The sequence below is a fragment of the Pundamilia nyererei genome, unplaced genomic scaffold (genome assembly GCF_000239375.1).
Source record: "Pundamilia nyererei isolate P.nyererei 1_Seehausen unplaced genomic scaffold, PunNye1.0 scaffold00088, whole genome shotgun sequence".
In the NCBI taxonomy this organism is placed as follows: domain Eukaryota; kingdom Metazoa; phylum Chordata; class Actinopteri; order Cichliformes; family Cichlidae; genus Pundamilia; species Pundamilia nyererei.
Window position 1 is genome coordinate 774,355 of NW_005187489.1, and position 25,818 is coordinate 800,172.

At 41.1% G+C, this 25,818-nt stretch overlaps 3 protein-coding genes across 6 annotated transcripts; 1 reads left to right on the forward strand and 2 right to left on the reverse strand.

Annotated features, from left to right (window-relative positions):
• Nucleotides 1-561: 561 nt before the first annotated feature.
• Nucleotides 562-1,033, reverse strand: mgst3b (microsomal glutathione S-transferase 3b). The gene is made up of 2 exons (XM_005738944.2): nucleotides 805-1,033; nucleotides 562-723 (listed from the first exon to the last, which is right to left on the reverse strand). The coding sequence occupies exons 1-2, from the start codon at nucleotides 928-930 to the stop codon at nucleotides 577-579; spliced, it is 273 nt and encodes a 90-aa protein (XP_005739001.1). The 5' UTR covers nucleotides 931-1,033; the 3' UTR covers nucleotides 562-576.
• A 4,707-nt stretch (nucleotides 1,034-5,740) lies between these two features.
• Nucleotides 5,741-10,916, forward strand: rsrp1 (arginine/serine-rich protein 1). Of its 4 annotated transcripts, none has more exons than XM_005738946.1 (5): nucleotides 5,741-5,989; nucleotides 8,503-9,114; nucleotides 9,204-9,361; nucleotides 10,408-10,482; nucleotides 10,577-10,916. In XM_005738946.1, exons 2-5 carry the CDS (start codon nucleotides 8,544-8,546, stop codon nucleotides 10,718-10,720), a joined length of 948 nt encoding a protein of 315 aa, XP_005739003.1. In that variant the 5' UTR covers nucleotides 5,741-5,989; nucleotides 8,503-8,543; the 3' UTR covers nucleotides 10,721-10,916. The 4 variants fall into 4 exon arrangements, 2 of the variants coding, with proteins under 2 accessions (XP_005739003.1, XP_005739002.1); XM_005738945.1 differs by having other exon boundaries at nucleotides 8,523-9,114; XR_311887.1 differs by lacking the exon at nucleotides 10,577-10,916 and having other exon boundaries at nucleotides 8,523-9,114; nucleotides 9,204-9,765; nucleotides 9,983-10,473.
• Nucleotides 10,917-12,600: 1,684 nt separating this feature from the next.
• On the reverse strand, nucleotides 12,601-22,276 carry syf2 (SYF2 pre-mRNA-splicing factor). The gene is made up of 7 exons (XM_005738947.1): nucleotides 22,190-22,276; nucleotides 21,797-21,895; nucleotides 19,437-19,562; nucleotides 18,908-19,025; nucleotides 16,865-16,955; nucleotides 15,089-15,187; nucleotides 12,601-12,960 (listed from the first exon to the last, which is right to left on the reverse strand). Exons 1-7 carry the CDS (start codon nucleotides 22,205-22,207, stop codon nucleotides 12,795-12,797), a joined length of 717 nt encoding a protein of 238 aa, XP_005739004.1. The 5' UTR covers nucleotides 22,208-22,276; the 3' UTR covers nucleotides 12,601-12,794.
• Nucleotides 22,277-25,818: the final 3,542 nt, after the last annotated feature.

Sequence of the window (25,818 nt, forward strand, 5' to 3'; positions counted from 1 at the left end):
TTTTTTATATTTAGTAATCTGCTACAATAATCTGTTTTTCAAAAGCACTGAGCCTGCAAATACAATTCTTCTGACATCTTTAATTGTGCTCACTTCAGCAGCTACAAACATTTCACTTCCTCACTGACATCTCATTATCGACCACTTAAACTTTCTGTAAACTTACTTTCCTCTAAGGATCTTCCCGCTCTCTGCACATACATCAAACCTGCCTAACAGGATATTTGCATGCTATCTATATATCGTAAACCGTTCTTATGTGATCTGTAGTGAGATATCCCAGATTTTTAACCTAATTAACATTATTAGATTTATATTTTATAAACTCTGTTTATTTATGACCATAACTTCTGTTTTACTGTGCACCCCCAATCCACCACAGAGAAAAAAAGTCGTGGACACACCCCTGTGATCGAGGAAAATCTGCTTATTCACTCTGACACTAACGTTTGAACTAGACTGTTATCTGGAAAAATCATGCCAAAGTTCACGCGGGCGTGTTCCTGCTCGGCCCCTGACCCACTGAACTAACACAATAAATGCATAAAACAAAAAAACTTAGTAGTGAAGACTGATTTAAGTGTATATGATCAAATTTACCGGGTAAACAAGAGCTGCGATGGTCTGGAAAACCAGCCACTGAGGGTACACTTCCAGGGTGTTCTGATGCGCCCTCTGGATGCAGTTAAAGACTTGCTCCTTGTCGCTGTACATGGTGGGATACTGCAGAATAAACAGCGTGAAATAAGCCAGAGATGCAAATAAAAATCACTTCAGAGCGCGCAGTGTTCGTTTTTCACTTACTTTCACGTTGTACTTCTTTCTGGCTCCCCCAACCTTAACTGCCAAATACCCCAGCATGATCCAGCTGTAAAGGTACGTGAGGATAACATATCCGAAGTTGGATGGCAGCACGGTGAGCGCGTCCATTTTCAGCCTGCGATCAAATCAGGTGAACAGCGAGGTGTGCGCACGCTCCGCTTTTATAACGCAGGAAAGAGGAGGAAGCGACAAAGTAAACAGTACCGCTAAGTAGACGTTACATAAAATGTCGCGAGATCGCCCGAGACTTCCTTTATTTGCATTTGAAATGCATTCACGACTTCACTTTCTCCCAATGACGGTACAGTCATAGACAGCTGGCAATTTTGAGAAGACAAGAGCAGGACGCAAAAGAGAGCGGTCAAGAGAGGCACGTATTTCATGCTGATAAGGACAAATCCAAAATTACACAAGTAGCAATGCCAAGGAATACACATATTCAGAAATCACATGGAGCTCAAGCTCAGGAAACCCAAGACACACAGTTAAATGGATAACACAACAAAGGGTGCAGAAATGCTCAGGTGATATACACATACAAGAAGTAATGACTGAAATAGAACTAGGAGTGTAATTAAAGATAGCTGAAAACAATGAAGACAACAAGCCGAGGAAGTAAAACCAGACAAGTTACAGGAGACCAACAGCTACTGAAATAAAACAGGAATTAAGACACAACAAAACACAGGGGAAGACAGAATCACACAGAAGCAAAGTGAAAGACAAACAGAGCAGAGACTGATGTAGGGATGGTAACTAAAAGTAATGTGTGTATACCAAAACCGCAACGCTAGAAAATGAACCATAAAGACAGAAAGCATCACAAAATAAACAAGACTTGTAAACAATAACCCCATGAATAGAACTCTAAATACTAATTTGAACGTAGACACACAGAAAATCCAAACAAAAAGATAACATAAAATATAAGACATAAATGACAGACTGTAGAGATTCCCTCAGGGAGGAATAATTAAACAAAAGTATTGTTAAGGTTCGGTTCACAGTTCTGTAAAAAACACAAACATGAGTCCTCCTCAAAAAGAAACCATAAATAAAACTGTGTCCACCACTCAGGGATCATAACATATTGGAATAAAAAACGCTTTGAGTGCTCAAGTTGAGTAGAAAGGCATAGTATAAGTACCAGTCAATTTACCAAATTCATTTTACTCTGCATCACAGTCCAAGCAATGATTCCAACACTCAGCATCAACATCAGGGAATATATCACAGTTTGAATAGAAAACCTCCACCAGTTAAATGTCTGTGACACAGAGGAACAGGAACAAATCTTGGTACTCTGGGTGTTTGAGCTGTTTTCTGATAATACAATGGAGAGAACTTTAAAAAGTGCATTTTGGGTAAACTTTCATCCTTATGTATTCCAAAAAAGGCAGCATATGAAAGGCATCGTTTTAACCTACAATTGTTACCAGACTCATCTTCTAGTCCTCCATCTCATGATAGAGGAAAATCCTGTATTTATAACATAAATAAACATCACATTTCACTTGGGCTTTTATGAGAGAGCAGGGAGGTTGACTGGGTCGTTAATGAAGCTGTAAGGTTGTGAAATTATTTGCATAGGAAACAGACAGTGGAGGTGTCAAGCATACGGTAAATGATTCCTGCCAGTGATAACAACCTCCTGACCTCTAGAACAGGGGTCACATGCAGCTCCTTGGGAAAATAAATTATCAGAATTTATTTGAAGTGTATTTTATTTGTGTCAGTTCTTTTTTTTTTAAACGTTTTTTTAAATTGTAGTTCTAATTTTATTTATTTATTTATTTATTTGTCTGTGAAGGTTCTCATTCATCCAGGTCATCGTAGTCAAAGGAGCTTGCAAAGAAAAGCGTCTGGACTTCTTTAAGTTGCTTGAAGATGTTTCACCTCTCATCCGAGATGCTTCTTCAGTTCTGAAGCTCCTTTGACTATTTATTTTTTTGTTGCTCAAAATAAGCATATCAAGACTTTCAACCCCAGGGAGGCCAAGTATGGAGAAATGTCAGGAAAGAAAAATATCTGAAGAAAATGAAACATTTAATGATGCTCGGGCAGATTCATTTCAGAATCATCAATCCCTAGGGGAAATTATTTTGGTTACAGTGCTCCAGTATAAACAGTAACAAAGAAAGACAATACACTAAGTAAGAAATAGACACAATATATACAATATATACATGACTTATATAGATATAAGCCACTTATTGATAAATAGCTGAATAAGAAGAAGAGCGTGTGCAAAAAGGGTGTAGCTATTGCAGTATACAGTGTCTTAAGTGGATGAGTTGTACAGGGAAATGGCCACAGGCAGGAATGATTTCCTGTGGCGTTCAGTGGTGCTTTTTGATACTCAAGTCTCTCACTGAACGTGCTCCTGTGACTGACCAGCATGTCATGGAGTGGGTGGGAGGTATTATCCAACATTGTCTTTATTTTTGGACAACATCTGCCTCTCCGACACCACCTTAAGGGAGTCCAGCTCCATCCCCACAACATTACTGGCCTTACAGATCAATTTATTGAGTCTGTCAGCATCAGCGACCCTCAGCCTGCTCCCCCAGCATGCAATAGTGTAGAGGATTGCACTGGCCACAGACTCGTAGAAAATCCTGAGCATTTGCATTTACTTCTGATCAGAGTGGCCCACCAGTATGCCTAATTTGTGTAGAGAGATTGGCTAACAATAAAATGTCAAATGTCACAAGACATTTCCAAAATAAAAACACAGCCTTTGCAGAACAATACCCGGAGGGAGAGAAATAAAGCTGAAGAACTGAAGCGGAAGGCTGACCTGAGGAAAAATCAGTTGAAGAAGTGGATGAAGTCTGCAAATTCAACTATGCAAGTTTTATGGCCATTTAGCAAATAGTCAAGCATGGGAAGCCGTTCACGGAAGGAGAATATATGAAAGAATCATTCATTAAGATTTCAGAATGGGTCTTCAACACCTTCTAGAGTTTACTAGAAGGTGTTGAAGACCCATTCTGGTTGAAGACGCAATGATAACTCCCATTCAGCTGACTGATAATATCTTAAATTCAATTACGCTGGATGGCCTTAGAGAATGTAAGCAGATTTTTAATTGTCTTTTGTCACTTTAACAGCCTTCCTGCTGAGAAAGACTTCAGTCATGGCCTGACATCCAATGGCAAAGTACAAAAAGCCAAAAATAAACCATTAAAATACAATTTAAAAAGCCAACAAAAACAAGCAATTATTATTCCACTAAAAAACAAAAAACTTATTGGGTTTAAACTATTAAATGTGGAAATAGTGAAATTTGTCATTTTTTATTTAAAATAAAATTTCTCTTTTATGTAGGACAAAGTTTGGATAATTAGTTTCAAGGCCTTTTTTGAAATTTTGTTTTATTTGATTTACTCTTAAGTTTGAAGATGTGTGCTGACTGGTTTCTTTGAGTTTCTGCAACATTCCTTTACAATGTAGAAAAACGAATATAATACTGAAATTTCACCTTTTTACCCAGATATTTGAGTTCTTTAGACTGATAGAAAGGGGAAAAGACTTGATGGCCAATGCAAAAACAGAAGCAGAAACAAACCAAAACAACGAACAATAGGAGGACAAGCCAATGTGGGTGGGGTAGACGTTACAAAGAGGCAAAGCTAAATGAATAACAGAAGAGAGATTAGCAAAATAAAACACGGGCAATAGTGAGGAGGGAAGATAATGACGCTGATAGGGAGACATCAGAAACATGAGAAAGTATCAGTTACTCAACTCAACAAATACTCAACAAGAACAAAGACACATTTGATTGAGTTATAGCAGCTGAAGCTTGGCCCCCCAACATGTTTAAAGGATTTCCCATCCCTTATCCTAAAAGAAACCTCGACTGAAACAAGCAGCTATCAAAGTAAACCAATACCAAAAGACCTATAGCAATATATAACATTATTTGAAAGGATAGGTTAATGCAAATCATTGCAACTCTTTTTTAGTCCAACAAAATGGATGATGCTAAGTAAGAACTGGGTTAGAACAAGTCGTAAATTTGTAATATCAAAATAATTCCTTTGCACTTCACGGATTCCGTTTTCTTCCCGTATAATAAATGCAGTTAAATTTGAAGTATTATGTAATCCAGCTAACCATTTACTGGCTGTTTATGTTGAGTATCAATGAAATGATATGGAGAATCACACTGATGTCTAGTCTATGTTTACTCACCACTCAGACTTGTAATACAGCAATAACCTGCTGATGCTGTGATGCATCTTTTATCCCTTTGTCAATGATAATGCTGCAGATATAATGTAATCTTTCAGGTCTATGTGAATTTTCTAGAAACTCCAAACTGCCCCCCTCCCTTCACCTACCGCATCATGCTCTGCTATTTGCTGCAGCAAGCTTTTGTTTAAATGCAATATAATGAAATCATAATCATTGCCGAATTCATTTGTAAACTCTATCCTGCACATAATACACTGAATACATCCATCCTAATCTTTGCTCGGTATCAGGATTAAACTCCTCTATAAATAATACTTAAATAATAGCTTTTACTGCATCTCAGAACTATGTGTGCAGCTTTTTCTGCAGCACTGAGGCCTTCAAAACACAAAACCCTCAATGCGCCTTTTTCTCAGTGGGTTTATCGGTCGCCCTGAACGATTTGATTATTTTCACCAACTGTATCAGTTACCCGCTGAATCGGTTTCTTTTACCTTGTTTTTAACCTATACTGATTGTAGAAACACAAATATGGCACGATTCATAAACAACGATTAAAGGAAGAATGAATATTGCGGAGATTTAAAAAAGCAGAAGCCGCTAAAGGGAAGATAACTCGACTTATTTTGTTCCTAAAAAGAGTCGTTAAGCCCGCGAGTCATTCAAAAGAATCCAATCGTCGCGAACATCACGTGAATGGAAATTTCCAGAAGCAGGTTTAAAGCCCGCTGCGGTCTCTCCCCGCCTACATTAGAGTGACTACGGTGGAAGAGTGAACTTCGAGGAAGACGCTACGGTCGCTTTTTTTCTGAGCTAATTGGCTACAAACCAACAAATTCGAGCATTTTGAGTTTCTCTGACAGCTTTTCGTCTTTTGATATACTTCTGGGGGGCAACAATTTGCCACAGCGTTTGCCCTTTGAATCGACTTCAACAGAAAGAAGACCTAGTTACAGTCGAACTGGTAAGACAAACATCGCCGTTGGCTTTATTTTATTTCTAAGTTAGAGTTACACGAAACGGTTTCAGATTAAAAACAAACAAACAAAAAAGGTTGTGACTAATGCAAATTGAGTGATGTGGATAAGTTATTATTTGCGAATGTTGCTCAACGATGGAGACGCGTTAGCTCAGGGTTACGTCAACCTGGAACTTTCCAGTTCAAGCCGGTTTAGCCGGTGAGGTTACACAACACTGCTTTGCTCACTAGGGGCAGCAGAGTGGTCATGCAACGGTTATGCTGTCTTTTAATAGACTTTAACCGCTGACACACGTTTCTAACACAGAATGTAACTTAAAGTATTCCTTTTATAAGCTGTTTAATGTTCAGGGAGCAGTTTTTAGTTTTAGCTTGCCTTGAAATGTGATTTACCAGTAGTCTGCAGTCGCGTTTTGCTCTAGGGATCTTTCTCTCTAGGTCATTGAGAAAGTGGTGGTAATGCCACATTAAAAAGACTTCGTTCCAGTAAAGTATTTAAAATTACTGAGGCGTGTTGATCACTTAACACTAGATTTACTAAACCTGCACAAATTTGCGTAACTTCCCTCAATCCAACACCTACTAGAATTACTGGCTTTTTTATTTTCTGGTGCAAGTTCTGAGGTGTAAATCACCCCTGCTGAGATTTTCACAGGTCGTCAGCTCGTTTCTCCTCCAGCTTTTGTTGTGCCAACCACCCATTATCCTTGAGGTCTGCAATGTGCCAGGCCTCAAGGATAATGGATAATGCATTTGTTTACTCAGAGTAGCTCAGATCCAAGACAGGCCAAACCTCTGTGTTACAACCGTCACAAATGTCTATATAAAATATCCCACACATTGACTGACCTGCAATTATGAAAGGCACACATTCACACCTTCCTTGACTCTCAGCACAGATCTTCCATTATTCCATTGTGACTGTGTATGTGTATGACTGGCATTGCATTACTACAGCACAGCGCTGTGCATAAATGCAGACCGACCAGGCGGGAGAATCGCACACACATCAGGATGGCCTCCGTATCACTGCCAGCAGGAAGAACCTCTCCACGCAACAGGCTTTGGCCTTGCTTCAGGAAATGGACGAAGCAGACTGATGGAGGAGAGGTTTCATTTGTCCAGCAGGCCACTGATATCTCCTCAGAAGAATCTGAAAAGGAGACGGAACAAGAAACCAACATGCCTCCACGGAAGAGGAATATGTCTACAGTGCATCTCCTTACTTGGGAAAGGACCCCAGTGATCAGAAGGGAGAGAGGCTGGCAGAGAACGTGGTCATGAAATTGTTTTTGTTTGATGGGAGAAATGTCACAATGGACAATTTCTTTACTTCACTGTCACTGTCGCACAGACTGCTGCAACGCAAAACGACGTTAAGGGGCACAGTGAATAAAGTCCAGCGTGAACTTCCTCAACTTGCGCGGATGTATTCCGTAAGAGCAGCAACACGCAGGTGGCCAGTAGCGGTTTTCTGCAATATACTGGACCTGGTGGTGGTGAATGCCTACATTTTGTACAAGGCATGTACAGGGTGGACAGGCAAAAGAAGATTGTTTCTGAGTCTTCTAGCTCAGGAACTTCGTTGCCGATTCATACAGCACATGGAAATATTAGCACAGAGGCAAGCTGCTGCAGCTGCTGTGCCAGGGACTGTAAAGACAACGCAGTGCCAGGTGCAGGAGAGGCGCAACAGGAATCGCAGCAGGTTTACCTGTCAGAAATTCACCTGTGCCAAATGCAGGGATGATGGACACTGGGTCTGCAAACGCTGTAAAGTTTGAAACACTGAAATAAAACAGACTTGTGTACCCATATATTGTGAATGTCTGTCTTTTGTATCGATTTGGCAGGAATTTCTGAAGGTTGTAACAGAGGTTTGGCCTTGGATCGGAGTAAACAAATGGCAATGTTGCCCACGCACGCACGCAGCAAATCGACATTAGTCCCACAAGTGGAAAATCTGCACATGAAACTGTTTTTGTTTGATGGGAGAAATGTCACAATTTCTGCACTTGTTATTGCAGAAAAGTGGACAGTGCAAGACAAAAGCAGCAAAAATAAAAACTGTACACAGAGCACAGTATAGAAAGTGCACTATACAAACGTCTGGAAACATAAATATGGACGTGTGTGTGTGTGTGTGTGTGTGTGTGTGTGTGTGTGTGTGTGTGTTTATGGACAGGCATGCATGAGAAATATTGCACATAAAAACTACCATAGTGTATTGTAGGTTGCAGGTAAGGAAGGAAAGTAGCTTTGCAGGTAAGGAAAGACCAGAATCTCTCCTGGTTGGGGGGCAGGGGGTGTGTTTGCACAAAAAAAGCAGGAGAACAATGGAGCTGAAGGCCTGTGAAAGCAGGGTGTTGGGTTCAGGGGAATTTATGCAAATTTGCGCAGGGCTAGTAAATCTAGTAGTAGGGACTTGCACCAGGGGAGGAGAGAGGGGGAGGGAAAAAAAAGCTTAGTAATTTTAGTGTTCTTGTCATTTTATGCAGGTTTTCTTTTCTCTTTCCAGCCTTTGACAGAAGACCAGATAATGGCCAAGGGAACAGGCTCTCATTCCGAAATGGCCCGTGCTCGCCAGAGCGATGGCCTCAATGTGATCTTTGACCAGAAAAGCCCCAGGTCATCCCGATCCTATTCCATATCCCGCTCTGTGTCCAGGAGCAGCTATGACAGCAGCCACTCCTCAGGCTCTTACAGAGGGCGCGACAGACGCAGACGCTATTACATATCATCATCTTCATCGTCCTCATCTTCTTCCAGGAGCAGGTCTTCTCGCTCCAGGTCACGCTCCTACCCCCGCTGCCACAGACGCTCCTCTCGCTGTCGATGTGACGACCACAGCAGACGCAGCAGAGGTCGTTCTAGTCATTCCCCACCCCGCTGTTACAGGGCCCACACTCGCTCATTCAGCCGCTCGCCAGCCAGATGCTCGCATCGCAGACGGTACAGGTCTCCCTCCAGGTCCCGCTCAATTTCCCGATCCAGGTCATCCTTCCGCAGGTCCAGGGGCCGCGTGAGCCAGTATCGATGCAGATTTTCACAATCCTCATCCAGGAGCCGATCTCGATCTGTTGGACGTTCTGTCAGCCTCAGTCTGTGTGGTAAGCTCTGTAGTTGATGTCAGTAGAAATTGGCAGCAAGCAGTAATAATGCTTCTATTAAATGTCTTCATTTGGTTTGTGTCGAGCAGATAAAAGGGAACTCCTTGAAGCTGCAAAGGCAAACGCCATGAAGATTCTGGGAGTGGAGAAACTGGAACTTCCTGAGAGTGTGAAACCAATCCTGTCAGAACCAGAGCGTGAGCCAGAGAAAAGGGTGAGACACGGCTCCGAAAAGACCGCAGCACAGGTGAGTGTGGCAGGAAACATTACCTGTATGTGGAACCTGCCATTCACTGAAGGCGGAGCTTTTAATACTCTAAAGACTTTGATGTGCATTTTCTTTCCATATAAAGACGAGGGATATGAAGAAGCTTAGAAATATCTCCTGTGCACAGCAGTGCTCTCTAACTTTTAATCACAAGGTAGAGGTTAATGCATTGTTTTTAAATGATTCAGCACTCAGACTTTATAGCTGTGACTATATTGTGGTCGGTGTTGTTGACTTTCCTGTCTTGTTTAACCTTTTGGACCTTGAGGGGAACACATGCTCTTTATTTATTCCTGTCTTCATAGATGACATGACAGTGGTCTCCTTCACTCATCGGCACCTGGGATTAAAGGGCTGTCATGTGACTTGGGTGATAACAAAATGTACTCCTTGTAATCTTCACAATCTGCATTTTCTCCACTAGAGGCCAAATAAATGCAAATGTAGATGTCACATCTCACATTTTAGATACTTGCTAATTGCACACATAGATGCAGCCAACTCAGATGTGTTATTACTGATTCACCTTGTAGAAAGGAAGTAAAAATTTGATATTACAAATGTATTTATGCTTGCAGTTGAAGTGGGTTGTTTATTTAGCAGAGCCCTCCACTTGCTGATGGAGCGCACGTGTGTGGACTGCATTATAGAGCTAAAAACAGATGAAGAACTCCTCTCCATATACCAAAGATAAGTTGGTACACATGGTGTGTGCTAAGGGGCTGGGAAAGCTGCGTGACCACCATTCTGCAACTGTATATTCTTTTTATTATTCTTTTTTTTATTTTATTTTTAATAATTTGTTTTGAGATTCTGTTTCAAGGTCTTACCTTGAAGCTTGGATTAAGTGTTTGGGGGTTGCATGAGAGCTGTAGTTTGTTGAAGTTATACCTACCTACGCAGTAGAAAAGCTTAACTGTGTTAGAAGCAGTTAATCTAATATGACCTTCACAAACTGTCAAAGCTCACTCTGCCTCCAGTTTGGGGCTTGTGAGTAACTACTTGTTGTCCTTGTTTTTCAACAGGGCACACAGGAGGAGCCTGATGACGTCTCCAGCCCAAGGTCGTCCCAGAAAGGAAAAATTGCTTTCAGCATTAACGTAAGTGACCTAAACTAAAGTGAGTCTTCCTTTGTTTCACACTGCTCTGAATCACTCGTGATAATAAAATAAAATAAAAATTGTTTGTTTTCAGAACTCTGTTGCTAAGCCAACAGCTGCAGCTCCTCCTACAGCAAAGGTAACTCCCCGAGTGGACAGCGTAGAGCGTAGGAAGCCCTACGGCCAGTGGATCCCAGTCAGATCAGGCCAATCCTCGAGTGCACGCAAACATACCTAAACCCGCACTCGTGGGGCAGAGCACATGGACACTGTACATGCTGTATATACTGTACATATGAGATGTTCACACATCGGTGTTTTCTTGCAGATGTTAAAGATTTGTGGGAAGAAGTGAAGAATCGTTCAGGTGGGATTTTTTTTTTTTTTTTGTTTCCTTGTGTTTTTTGTGATGTTTATAAACTCAATAAAGTTATTTCACATAATACTTGTTTCTGGACGTCCTTTCATACGTGAAGGTGCAGCAGTGCCAAAGGAGACTTGTGTAATTTCTTTTCCCCCCCACTTAAACCCCCAAGGGTTTAGTAGTTGGAAATCCGCTGGAAAGTGACCTGCAGTATCTGAAATAGCCACATGGTGTCAGCATTTCCACTGCCTGCAAGGTTGGTTATATAAAGGCCTGCTTCCAGAAGGTTCCTGACCTCAATTGTCAGATCTGATTTGTTCAGCTGATTCAAGCAGTGGTAACGCAGATCAAAAAGTGCATCTCAAACCTTGAACATTAAAATAAAATCTTTTAGAACAGTTATTGGTAAATCTGTACCTGTTGTAACATAGCATGACATGACACTTCCACTTGTTCTGTTTTAGCCCAGGTTAACACCTCTAGTTATAATGCTGTACATTTACTTGACTGGGCCTGACTTCACTAGATTTGGCTTCCAATGGGTAAGACATTTTTGTAGTGTAGTTTTTCTTTTACACTGCAAAGGGTGATGGAGTATTATCACCCTGCGGGGTAGGCACCATGGGCAGCCAACTTTGAATGCAAAAACTTTCTTAAGGGGATGTTCTTGGAGCTACATTTTAAATAGTGGTGTTGGAGAACAGTTCAGGATGTGCCTAATGTATTTCAAAGTATGTTTGCACATTTATTTAATATTTTCCAGGCAAAATATAATATAAATAGCAGTGCGATACTGGTAAATCTGAGCTTGATACTCAGATATTCAAAGGTGGATTCACCGCTTTGAGCGCCTTACTGCCAGACTAAACGTCTCTGGCTGTAAGCTGACTTGTAATTGTGATTAATGACTGATGGGAGATACTGCTGATTACTTAGTACTGACACACAAAGCAAGCGTTGAGCTTGTTTTAACAGGAAAAGGTGAGAAGACAGGTTTATCCTGACATTTCTGCGTGACTCAATGATCCCCCCACCTTTATGAGCAGACACTGGCATCAGTTGTGCCTTAATTTTAAATCAGTATTGCTTTATAGGACACACCAACTGTCAGTTGGCTGTGAATGAATCAAAAGTGTCAGACACAACTGAATTTATGCAACGTTTCTACAGCCAGTGTCCTCAGGCTAATCAGATAAGACTTCTTAAACCTGAACACCAACAGCAAGTCAGATATCAAAAGGAAAATCTGAAGACTTCCCCTGCTTTTCATCAGCAAAACATGCATTGTGTTTAAGAAGATCTCATAAATTTACTTTAAGGGTCTAACTCATCCAAATAAAATAAATTTCAAGTAAGGACACATTTCATGTCATTTAACCCTTCTGGCTCTGTCCTGTCGCTGCTTATCCAGTAGAGGGCACAGTGACCCTACGTTCAGGCATGGAAAGCTGTTTGCATGTCTGCTCTGAAGTCACAAGGCTTTGTGTTCACATATCTGCTCTGGGGAAGTTAGTGGCAAGATGCAGATGATAAAAGCGATAAATTGAATTACCCAACTGTTGCTCCGCGTCCCGTTCTCTTCGTGCACCTACGCTGAAACCCTGTTGGCTGACATTCTGTGCTTAACATGCCCCCAAAGAGATTCAATGGTGAGTTAACAGTTCATTCTCACGCTCAAAATCGCTCTCGTCATGAGACCACACACAGAAGCAGCCACAGGAAAAAAAAAAAAAAAGCACAACAAGTGTGCAAGATAATGAGATAATTGGAAGTGGTTTATTAAAAAATAAGAGTTCAGAGACAGACTTCTCATACTGTACAAGTAAAACAAAAATTTTTACATATGTCAGCTCAAAAACCTGGCAACACTGCATTTTCACTCATAAACACAGAGACTTTAAGCAAGAAGGAAAAAATAAAAAGCGAAGCTCTAAAGTGACCTGACGCTCTACACCGCTGTGCCCCTCTCCAGGTTTTGCTTGATCTCTGCTGTGTATTTGCCATAGAAACGCTCCGCCTTCTTGTTGAACTTGGCGTTCCTCTCGTTGATGTAGTCGATGTCGGCGTCGTCGTTGTAGGCCCTGCGTCGGCTGTACTTGGACCGCTTCTCAATCCTGACACAAAGCAAAAATAAAAGCAGCTTAGAGACATTTTCATAAACTGGCGTGGCCTCCAACTGTGGCAGATCCAATAACAATAACTGGCTGCAGGCAATAATTTGGAAGCATGCATTTTTAAATTTGGCAAGCCGAGTGGCGATGGAAAACCTAGCGCACATACTCGGAGGAAAATACTGTCAATTTGTGAGCTCCTACTCCTCATCCACCGTGTCTTCAAAGCATTGTTGTGCGTCATACCCTGGCAACCGAATCCTTGTCTAATGCCCTGCAGTTGCATCTCCAACACAGTCCTTCGACTGTCTTAAATATAGAAGAGCTTGGGGGAAGACCGGGGTAAGACAAAGGTCAAAGATTTCTGGAGGAAAGAGAAAACCTTCAGCTGAGTGACATTAAAAGTGAGTGAGGCAGAAGGTACTGTTAGACCTCTTTGTCTCGCCACCTTAAAGTAGCCTCCAGTGTGGTTATCATAAAGCTTTGCAAAAGCATCACACCATCTGTCTGACATTTAGCCGTGCACACAGGCTGTTCAGGTTTGACAGTGCCCCGACTATGACCCAGTTCCACCATCACGTGACCTAGTCGGTCACTTACAGACTGGCCAACACTCATTTAATCTGTGAGATCTCCGAACTTTATTCAACACAGTTCTGTCTGAAAGTTCTGAACTGAAAACATCTGCAAGGCTCTGCAGGTCTGCTGGAGAATTTCAAGGGAGGAGACATCCAGTCACTGGCTGCAAACAATTTTCAAACCCCCCCAAAAAACAATGTCATATTTGAACATTTGAAATACATAAAAGCATCATAGCTCATGGATGTCACATGTGATGTTATGATTATCATATCAAGAACCAACGGTCACTTATGAGCCGAGCAATGGCTCGGTCACATTAACAACAGGATGGCAACTTTGTTGCTATTATGAAACACTGGTGGTTTTGTTGTCACCGCACTGATTTTTTTCACATTCGGAGACTGACTACAAGCAGCTGCAGCAAGAAACAGGTCACCCAGAGGCTGAAGACGTTGCATGCTCGTCAGTGTGAGGCAACCCATCTACAAACAATCGCAGTTGGACTTTGTACAGTCATGGAGTTTGTACAGTCATTTCACCAACGGGTGCATCTTGTTTTTGATGGATCTCAAGTGATTGAAACTACATCACGATTTCTTGAGGCATTTTCGAAGTTCTGTTTCAAATCTCTGAGGTTCTGGAAGTTTGATGTGACTTTCTGTGTCTGAAGACAAGCAACAAATTTCACATTTTTTAAAGTCAATTTCTGTATTATCACAAACAGACTGCATGTAATTGACCCTTTACTCGTGGGCTGTAAACAAACAAACTTTGTCTTATTACCATAAAAGTTGCTTTGAACACGACACCTGGTCCCAGTCTTCTGAAGCAACTATTTTGCAGTATCTTGATTGTGCTCCGGTCTCCAACCACTGTTTTCCTCGGTGTGACTGCAGCACAATGGAGCTTTCATAGGCAGTTAGCAGCCCGCTGCTTGTCACCAACTTATTGCTCAAACTTTCTTGTCAAATTGCACAACCAATCACCTCCTCTTCCTGGCATAACAAGACGTGACCCTGCCAGCTTGGTTACGGTTATGTTCAGTTTAGCAGGTTGAACTTCCCAGTATTTGAAAACTCAGTTTAAACCTTGGTCAGAAGGTGGCAGATAATGAACTGCCTCCTATCCTCATTTGGACCAGAATTTATGGTCCGGGGTTGAATTCTTCCACTCAGAGATTGCCTCCCATTGCCTTTGCTTATCTTCACACTGCGTTTGTGGTGTGCCAGCATTGGGAAGCAGGGATTTAACTGACATGAACCCACGGTCATCCTGAGACAAAACAAACATTTTGTGCAGCTTTGATGGTGCAAACCAATCATAATAACCAAGCTTTAACCAAATCAGTGCTTGGCTTTTCTTCCACACTGCCACAGGTGGATAAAATTCTGTTTTACGTCACATGCTTGATTTTGTGTAACCACAGAGCATCAGTGGGTACAGAGGTTTATCTTAGCGGTCTGCCCCGTGAATCAGGCTGGTGTAGATATAAAATTAAGAGATGGTTCGAAGTGGATAGGGAACTGCTTTCGTGAAAAGTGTGACTTACTGTTTCTCAACATCCTCCACCATGCGGTCAATGCCATCCTTTGTGGGAACATGGGTGCCGTAGATCAGGCTATTGGACGTGGGGTGGAAGTCCTCACCGCTGTGGAGCACCAGCAAAACAATTAGAAATGCATAACCACAGATAATCGGCACTTTAACATTCCTAAATCCACTTTTCTATCCCATCATTGTGATTATGCACATCCCAATGAGGGAAGATGATGTCGCTTTGGGGCCAGTCGTGATGGTGCATCCTTCATGGTTCTGCATGTGGCGGCTTTTACAGTCTGGAAAACACCTCCAGGGCAGTGAATTCCTCTCTGACCTTGGTGCGCATTCTCCACATTAAAAAAAATTAATCTTTAAATTATTTCTGGAGTGTGCAGCTACGTTAACATATCGCCCAGGGCAAATCGGGGATATGCGAATTAATATACAGAAAATGCTTTGCACACACATGATGGCGGGCGTTATAGATCAATATCACCAAGCTTCATTTTCTCAATTAATTTTACTTGACTGGAAATTTCACAGTTCGGGTCACAGAAAGACCTCCTCATGCATCATTTTTATTACACTGTTAGAGGAAATTCGTAAAACTAACTCCCAAGGACATTTCTTCATAATTTGAGTGGTCTGTGTAACCGGATTAATAAAGACTCCAGAAGTGCTAGTCAGTTAAATGTAATATTTATTTTAATCAACGTACAAAATCTAACTTGCAACATACGTTAGTTAATAATAATTGGATAAACTCATTAAGAAGGCCAGCTCTGTTCTGGGATGCACCTTGGACCCAGTGCAGGTGGTGGGAGACAGAAGGACTCTGGGAGACTCTGATGGACAGAGTCTCCCACCCCATGCAATGCTGCTGAACTGCAGAGCTCCTTCAGTGACAGACTGCTGCATCCTTGATGAATGAAGGAGCGTTTCTGCAGGTCCTTCCTCCCTGCAGCTGTCAGACTGTACAATCAGAACTGCTCCCAACAAACACAGATGTTTACATCAGCGCTGTAACTTGCACTATTTTATCAACCGATTCACACTATAACCAGATTTTGCCTCTTAACTTCATTTAATTTTATTTAATTTAATAATGGTACAGTACTCTGTTTTTGGTAACCATTGTCCTTGATGTAAATATGTAAAAATTGTTTATGTTTCTGTTCTGTGTCTTGTATACTGTTTGTTTGTATATGTGTCTTTCTTGCTGCTGTTATACCCAAATTTCCTCATCTGGGACAATTAAAAGATTCTTCTTCTTCTTCTTCTAGTTTTTGGTTCCAAGATGCAGTGATGCCCTTAATGGGGGTTTTACTACAAAGATGTGCCAGTAGTAAATCTGTAAAACAATGGGCCTCGTTTTTGTCGCTCCAATTCCCTGTTTGCTCCCTGTCACGGTGATGTGCAAAAAAAAATAAAAAAATCAATGTCAGCTGCCATTTTGGCGTTGCTTCGGCCAGTTTGCACAATTTTTGGTGGGAGACTGATGTGGTGGTATTGTCCAAGCGACAGCAACTATTGCTATACTGCAGCGACTTCCTGTGTGACGACGATGAATGCCAGTGGAGGGTGTACAGGGAACGCAAACGTCCCCAGTTCTGTGATTTTGAGTCTTTGCAAACAAGTTGGTGCCTTCCAGGCAAACTAAAGAAGCTTTCAGTAAGGTGCTGTGTGCCTCTATATCTATATGTTCATATTTCCCCTGCCAGCAGCCACTCACCACCTGGCTGGAGAATACAGAGGTTGCTTGGGGTCTGACGGAGGCCCAACTCACCTTTCCTCCTTTTGCTTCTCGTAATTTTCCATGTCTGGTCTGATCTGCTTGGTAAGCCTCTGGTACTGCCGGAACTGGGCTTCTGCATATCCTGTAGTCCATCATGTGTGCGTTTGTGTGTGAGAGGAGGAAAGGAAAAAGAAAAAGAGTTATAATTAGTGGAACAAACAGCAAGCAGGCACGAGGCTCAGCAATCACAATCTGCGGCTTGTTAAGGAGGGCTGAAGAGGCATCTCTCCCCCCCAGCCCCCCCCCCCCCCCCTCCCTTTTTTTTTGAAGCCCCTCTGCTGATTATTTTCTCCCCAGAGGTTTTAATTCAGGGGAGGTTTTGATGCCACACATGGCAGCCATATTTAGGAGACACAGCAAATGTTTTTTTCCCAGCAGATTAAAGCAGGAGCAGTCTGACACGGTAAGGCCAGGATCTGTGTTCACAAAGCTTCCTGATGCTAAAGGTTGTTCCTAGTCACAAAGATCCTGGTAAAGATAAAAGCTATCCACAAAGGCATTCACCTTCTATTCCAACTCTTCCAATAGGAGCTACACTAAGCCTTGCCATCACTGAAAAAGTACAGATGGTGTGATGAAAAGTAACGGCTACCAAACAGTCAGAAAAATCCAACCAGCACCAAAATGGACAGAAAGAATGGTACAAATAGCAAAAACAAGCATTTCCATAAGAAGCTGGCTCCCTACATTTTGCTGTAATGTCGGCTCAAAGCATCTTTCATTCATCTATGTCACTCGAATTTTTTGTGATAAAGAAATTGGAAACTAAACAGAAGACGAGAATCACGGTGCACCACTTTCTCAAGAGTAAATTAAGTTAAGTAAGTATCTAGTAAACGATTGGACTGAGGCTCTTTGGCGTGACAAGAGGGTTGCCCACGGCTAAAATAAAGCTGTTTGATCTGATCACCTTATAACATCTGCAAAAGGATTCCTCAGCCAATACAATCATTAGACGTGGTCTATTTTTACACAGTATTAAACATTGTTCAGCAATCATGCTGGACGTTAAAGAGGATGAGAATCATGCAATCAGATTAGAATTCTTTTAGGATTCAAGCTAAATAAGGTGGTGCTGTTAGCCTGAGCTTCAAACTTGATTCAAACAGACATTTTTTGGTAGGCTGGTGACAGTCTGGCTCTTCCAAAGAACACAACACAGGTCAGCTGCAGAGTTTCTGTGTATGCTGACAAAAAGTAAATAGAAGGGTGTGCTCCTAGTCTCCTTAGAAAGACCTCAGAGAGGTCTTACGTTAGCCTAGAAAGTACCAACAAGAGGAATTTCAGCTTATAAGTGATTTAGGAATTTTTTTATAGCAACTCTGAGCAAAGAACGGACTAAAAATGTTACATCCATTAGGAGGTGATGCTAACATTGTTGCTAAATATGACATATTTAACTAAATAAATAGTGGAAAAAAATATCTTAGTCTTGGACATAATGAAGAATCACTCGCTGATATTTGCTTCTATACATTAACTCAAATTTCCAGGAGAAAATCATTCAGCTTTTACCAGCACACTGAAGTCCACTGCCTGTAAAAGCTTTTTAAAGTCTAAGATGTGAAAATTAAATGCACCGCGAGTGCTGTGCAACAGTCTATGATCACGCTGCTGGTTAAATCTGGGCAGACCTGTTACATTTTTCCTGCTGCCAAATATTTTACTGACACCTTAACATTACCGTGTAGGCGAATATGAGCAAATCTTTAATGGGATCGACCACAGATTTTTGTCGCTGTTCACCATTTCATCTTTGTTTTTTTTAAGTGCCAGCGATGACACTAATACAAACGCAGGGTCATGTTGTGGCTAGTTTCTACAGCTTTGCAACCACTGCTATTATGATGGCATGTTTAACCAATTAGTCTAATAACCACACTATAAAATGTTAGACTGCACAAGTAGATGATAAAGTCATCTGTCACTCATCCTTCTCCGACTCAACTTTCTAACACATTTTTTGCCATTAATAAATAGAAGAATAGAGTCATTAGAAAATAATCTGCATCTGTCTTTAGTGGAACAACCGACCTGCAAATCCTGTGTCGGGATTCTTTTTCTTCTTTTTCCTCTCCCACCTCTCTGCATCGTCAGCAGTGATGTCCAGCAGTTTCACTCTGTTATAGTCCTCCCCACGAGCAGCACACTCCTGAATCAGTAATCGATACTTAATAATCAGCTCAAACTGGGAAAAATTCAACTGCACCACCGCAAAACTTTTAGATATTTTGATTCTAGTAAATCCAGCATAAAACTGCCACAGTATTTTTGGGTGATGCGATAACACGTTATGTTGTGCTACATAGAAGAGAAACAGAATTTTCTGACAATGCCTGGAGGTGATTCACTTTAGACTTTGGGGCAACTGCACTAGTGATGATATGAGATTGACAAGGATGCAGTTAATACAGCTGTCGTGGATACCTAAAAATCACTTTAAGAGTCCTGGTGGGGATTTTGCATGTTCTTCGGTATGATGATATTTAATTAGCCTGAAATTAGGACCAGTATATCAGTACATCCAGTGTACCAACCCAGGACTACTGAAAAATTGAAATACCTTTTTCTTGTCATCTTCAGCAAGCTCCCACTCCAGTCGGGCTTTCTTAGCCTCCCAGTTTGAGGGCAGCTTCAACCTCTTGTCTTCCTCCACGACCTCCTGGTGATTGAGCTTACGTGCTTCATTCTGCAGTGACAAATAACACAAATGACAGGTTTGAGGAGAAGCTGCATGAAAGAAAAAAAGGGAAAAAACTAAAATACAATACGCCTGTAAACCTCTATACCTCATTTCATGGGTCACACCTGGCCCAATTTGATCAAAATGGGTAAGAAAAGTAAGAGTAACACACAGTACTTATCTTTAGAAGATGTTTACAGAGACATCTTCTGTTATAGTACATTAACATATCTACTGTTGGAAACCTACAATTCAATAACAATGTGTTTTGAACTTGTCGTTCAGTCCTACAATTCCCCAAAAGAGCTCTACTTTGAGTTGCTGTAAACACGCCTTTAGAAGTTAAACTTTCAGCAAATAAGCTAATAAAAAAAAACAAAAAAAACGGGGGGGTTTTGTGTTTTTTTTTTTTTTAAAGCTTATTTTGTGGCAAAATTTCAAAGCAGTATTTAGACTTGGCAGGTGATTCTTTATGCCCTGATTACTCTCCAAATGCACTGGGGGGTGTTATAATGGCTGCATGGTCCAGAGAATTACTACTGATACCAGCAGCCCAAGTTTAAAAACATTATTTCCTTACTAGAAGAAAAGTTCTTATCTTGTAAACAAGAACCGATGAACAGCCTTAGATTTTCTTTTAAAAAACAAATATTCAACAACAGATCTCACTTTATCCACATTAATCACACCATCACGACACTAGGAGCAGCAGTGCGTTTCATTGAAAAACTGGGTTAGTTAATGACCTTACTGCAACTGCCATCCATTGGGCCGGTGTCACACCAAAAAGTGATTGCTGAAGTCTCTATCTGTGATATATTTGCTTATATTAACAAATATACTTAGGGATGGGTATCGGTTAGGTTTTATCCGATACCGGTGCCAAATCGGTACTTTTGAAACGGTGCCGGTGCTTAAACGGTGCTCAAACCGGTGCTTAAAGAATGGAGAACACAAAATTGGTCCAAAAACCTCTCATGTTCAGCTGGTTTTTTGTAAAAAGATAACAATGTTAGCCTTTTCTGCAGCTATGGGGCATATATGGTATCACTCTTGGCTGGAAGCAATGCTTAAACAATGGAAAAAACACAAACTTTGTCCAAAAACCTCTCATGTTTAACTGTTTTCCACTTTTTCTTTGGTCATTTTAGCCTTTTTGGCCAGGGTGAAGGGAGTATCTGCCATCAAACAAGAAGACAGCCACATGTAGCTATGATGATGTTTGCTAGTTCACCTTACATGCATTAATGTAATAACGTGGTTAGCCTACTCAACGTAAATTACACACGAACATTAAGCTACTCACGCAGAGAAGAACGGCTGCTGCTGCATCATCATCCTCACCATTTCTGATACACTGGCAGGGCTAGGGGCCAGGACTCTCCTCTTCGTGTTTTTGGGTATGTTGCTAACTCCGGGTCTGATAACAGGCACCACACCCGCAGTAGATGTGCTCGGTGTGAGGTCTCGCAGCAAGCTATCAAATACAGCGCGTTTCTTGGCTTTTGAAAAAAACGCTATGCGTCGCCAGGTGTTTCATCGGATTCGAGGTGTTACCTCCTTTGACAGTATCACAGTATCAGCTTAAAGCACTTGTTGAAGGCTGATGAGTTTGCATATTTTGCTGTGAAGTACAGCCAGACTTTTGACCGCTTCGCCTTGGGCATTTTAATCTGTAGCTCTGCTCTAAAAGAACGTACGTCCCTGGCCCCGCCTACTATCCTCGGAAACGTAAAATGATTGTCTAGAAGTGTATCACAGCTCAGGAAAAAAAGCACCGAAATGTGCGCTGCTTTTCGGTCTGATTACTACCGTTTATGTCAGAACCGGTACCCATCCCTAAATATACTGCAGTGAGCAGGATGTGTTAGTGAGTTTTATATAAAATAAAGAAATTACCTGCTTTGCAAACATCTTTATGACTGCGTTATTGTCACTACCCTGTATGATTAATCAAGTCCTTTTTTGCCCAATCTTTATAGAGCTGTTGTGCTTGTGAGCTTCTGCTTTGTGACAGGAATGTTTTTTCGGGCTCAAGATGATTCGATATCATTCGTGAGAGATATGTTTGAGATATACTGGTCATATTCAACCTTTGTTTTTCACATGCCACTGGTTTGCACACTACAGTGGATCGATTCCGGGCTTTGGGACCCCAATTTGCTGACCATGCGGTTAAACATGAGGTTTCTGTGATTTTACGATACATTTGACTGAAGCTTTGAAGTTAAACAGCTCACCCGTTTGAAATGCAGCTCTCGAAATTTTCGCAGTCTCGCTTCTCTCTTCTGGGACGTGACGGTTTCAGTCGGCTCCTCTTCGGCAGTTGCAGCAGACTCCTGCTAACAAAGACAGTTATCAATACAAGTAAAACGTTTTAATTCAAACTGTTCAATGAAGAAGAGACGCCTGAGAACAACTGACAGTCAGAAAGCTAACGCTTATTAGCCGCTAAATTCCCGTTAGCCTCGTACACAAAACACGACATTTTAACCAACAAACACGACGAAGAAACACAACTTCTGTCAGCAAAACGACACATCGCAATCTAACGAGTTACATCCATCTACCGTATCCACTATCCATAAAAAAAAACCTCAATAAAATACAAATAACAAGAAAAAAGCGCTAACCTCGCTAAAAGACGCCATTACTGTGGTATTGATGCGGAAGAAAACAGGAAGTTCAGCACTAGCGCCGGATATTACGTACAAGAAGAAAGCAACGCAATTACAACAACAAAACGTAAATAAAGCAAAGATAATCGATTAATTGCTGAACAACATCGGTTCATATAACGGCAGAAATCAAATATGATATAATCTCAGCTCCACTTTCAGATCATCAACTTATTTTTATTGAAATAAACAACTTAACAACTAAATTTTAATGGACGAGTCACTAAACTTAATAAAAATAATATAATAATATAATAAAAAGTAATACAAATAAATAAATAAATAAAATACAGAATTTATAGAATACAGTTATTATACAAAATTCACGTAGGAAGAATTGATGAAGATTACGAACTTAGAAAATAGTTTATAAAAGCTCCAACAACATAAAAAAAGAAAATCTATCATTAGAAGAACAGACAAATCTAAAAGATTTACAACTTAGGTATAAAAACATTTATATTTCAAGGGCTGAAGGAGCTTTTATTCATTACTGAAAAAATGGCTAGAAAAGGAAGAAGAATGTATCTTTCTTAAACTTGAAATAAAAAGGAAAAAAATATTTTTAAATAAAACGTCAAGAGTAATATAACTGAAGACCATATTCAAAATTCTTCTTTAAAAACAAAATCAGTGAAAAACTTTAAGTTACTCCTTTTATGGACTCACTTAACAATATTAAATAATCATGCAAAGATTTAAGGGGAAAAATTAAAATTCTCCTGGCACAGATGGATTAACTGTAGAGCTTTGTAAAGATCTTTAAGAAGCTATCTTTATTTCTTTATAAAGTAAGCACAGAAACTGGGAAGCATGGGTCACTTACAGTGGGGCAAAAAAGTATTTAGTCAGCCACCGATTGTGCAAGTTCCCCCACTTAAAATGATGACAGAGGTCAGTAATTTGCACCAGAGGTACACTTCAACTGTGAGAGACAGAATGTGAAAAAAAAATCCATGACTCCACATGGTAGGATTTGTAAAGAATTTATTCGTAAATTAGGGTGGAAAATAAGTATTTGGTCAATAACAAAAATACAACTCAATACTTTGTAACATAACCTTTGTTGGCAATAACAGAGGTCAAACGTTTACTACAGGTCTTTACCAGGTTTGCACACACAGTAGCTGGTATTTTGGCCCATTCCTCCATGCAGATCTTCTCGAGAGCAGTGATGTTTTGAGGCTGTCGCCGAGCAACACGGACTTTCAACTCCCGCCACAGATTTTCTATGGGGTTGAGGTCTGGAGACTGGTTAGGCCACTCCAGGACTTTCAAATGCTTCTTACGGAGCCACTCCTTTGTTGCCCGGGCGGTGTGTTTTGGATCATTGTCATGTTGGAAGACCCAGCCTCGTTTCATCTTCAAAGTTCTCACTGATGGAAGGAGGTTTTGGCTCAAAATCTCACGATACATGGCCCCATTCATTCTGTCCTTAACACGGATCAGTCGTCCTGTCCCTTTGGCAGAAAAACAGCCCCATAGCATGATGTTTCCACCCCCATGCTTCACAGTAGGTATGGTGTTCTTGGGATGCAACTCAGTATTCTTCGTCCTCCAAACACGACGAGTTGAGTTTATACCACAAAGTTCTACTTTGGTTTCATCTGACCACATGGCATTCTCCCAATCCTCTGCTGTATCATCCATGTGCTCTCTGGCAAACTTCAGACGGGCCTGGACATGCACTGGCTTCAGCAGCGGAACACGTCTGGCACTGCGGGATTTGATTCCCTGCCGTTGTAGTGTGTTACTGATGGTGACCTTTGTTACTTTGGTCCCAGCTCTCTGCAGGTCATTCACCAGGTCCCCCCGTGTGGTTCTGGGATCTTTGCTCACCGTTCTCATGATCATTTTGACCCCACGGGATGAGATCTTGCGTGGAGCCCCAGATCGAGGGAGATTATCAGTGGTCTTGTATGTCTTCCATTTTCTGATGATTGCTCCCACAGTTGATTTTTTTCACACCAAGCTGCTTGCCTATTGTAGATTCACTCTTCCCAGTCTGGTGCAGGTCTACAATACTTTTCCTGGTGTCCTTCGAAAGCTCTTTGGTCTTGGCCATGGCGGAGTTTGGAGTCTGACTGTTTGAGGCTGTGGACAGGTGTCTTTTATACAGATGATGAGTTCAAACAGGTGCCATTCATACAGGTAACGAGTGGGGGACAGAAAAGCGTCTTACAGAAGACGTTACAGGTCTGTGAGAGCCAGAGTTTTTCCTTGTTTGAGGTGACCAAATACTTATTTTCCACCCTGATTTACGAATAAATTCTTTACAAATCCTATCATGTGGATTCATGGATTTTTTTTCACATTCTGTCTCTCACAGTTGAAGTGTACCTCTGGTGCAAATTACTGACCTCTGTCATCATTTTAAGTGGGGGAACTTGCACAATCGGTGGCTGACTAAATACTTTTTTGCCCCACTGTACCTCTATAGTGACTCAGGGACCAGTGTTGGTGTTATGGATGGGCCTCAGGGGTCCAAGCCCATCCAGTAAAGTCAGTGTGTCGTTTCAGCTGAATGGTACTCAAACACTTCAACTATAAGTTATAGTGACTCATACAATTTGGGTGATGAAAAACATGAACACCCATATCACTGATAAGTGCCGTGAAATCTCAGTTTAATTATTTAGCTCACAGTAATTCAATACTTTTGCACCGGTCATGGAAACCAGCATGACTGAGTGGATTGGTTGATGCAGGTCGCACTTTGGGAAGTACGACTTCTGTCTCTTTGAAATCAAAAAGAGGTGATTTTAGGTTGTGCAGCTAGTTTGAAAGCATGACCCTACTGAAAGCTGCAAAGCAAATTTAAATGTGTTGAAGATATTATGAGCTCACAGTCAGCTGTCCTAGTGTGAGTGAGTTCATAGATCCACTTCTGGTCCCATTATCACCAGTAAGCTGGCAGATGATACCACCCTATTTCTAAAGGATGAATATGAGACTAAAGATGCGCTTTATTAGACCTTCTTTTTTATATGATATGTAAATATCTTAGAATGTCTTTAGAAACAAGTTCAACCCTCTGATGAAATCAGTTGAACACAGTTTTAGTTTGTGACTCCACAGACACCCATCTGTTTTAGGGAGAGCTTTAATTGCAAAAGCAGGAGAGTTTTTGCAGACTGTTGCATACAACACCAGTTTTTTATTTATTTGGAAAAACCATAGTATTAGGAAAGCTGTCTTAATGAATAAGCCTGATAAAGGTGGAATCGTTGCCTTTGATTTTGCAAGTCTTTATCACTTCACTTTTAAAATCTCATTAAAATCTGACCTTAAAATCTTGAGAGTTTCCCATCAATGGATCCAAAATGTTAATATGATGATCTCTGAGTCATTTAGTCATCCCTTTCGCCTTGTGACATGGAGTGGCAACATGCTGGAAAATGCACAGCCTGTCACCAAATTGCTCCTGAAGAAACTGATGCTTGTGGATGATTTTAGTGGTCAGACCTTAAAAAGCCGAAACCCACAAACTGAACAACATGGCCCTTCGATAAGAGATGAATGGCTCGATCATGCAGCATGCCACAGAGGTCAACTTGGTAAGTACAGCCTCTTTGCATACACTT

Bases quoted from the DNA above. Each gene is read 5' to 3' on its own strand.
- mgst3b (XM_005738944.2), bottom strand. From the start codon at position 930: ATGGACGCGCTCACCGTGCTGCCATCCAACTTCGGATATGTTATCCTC. The intron at 724-804 runs GTAAGTGAAAAA...TTTATTCTGCAG, and splicing joins GAAAGAAGTACAACGTGAAA to TATCCCACCATGTACAGCGA.
- rsrp1 (XM_005738946.1), top strand. From the start codon at position 8,544: ATGGCCAAGGGAACAGGCTCTCATTCCGAAATGGCCCGTGCTCGCCAG. The intron at 9,362-10,407 runs GTGAGTGTGGCA...GTTTTTCAACAG, and splicing joins CCGAAAAGACCGCAGCACAG to GGCACACAGGAGGAGCCTGA. The intron at 10,483-10,576 runs GTAAGTGACCTA...GTTTGTTTTCAG, and splicing joins AAATTGCTTTCAGCATTAAC to AACTCTGTTGCTAAGCCAAC.
- syf2 (XM_005738947.1), bottom strand. The intron at 19,563-21,796 runs GTGAGCTGTTTA...TTGTCACTGCAG, and splicing joins GAGAGCTGCATTTCAAACGG to AATGAAGCACGTAAGCTCAA. The intron at 16,956-18,907 runs GTCGGTTGTTCC...GATGGACTACAG, and splicing joins TCCCGACACAGGATTTGCAG to GATATGCAGAAGCCCAGTTC.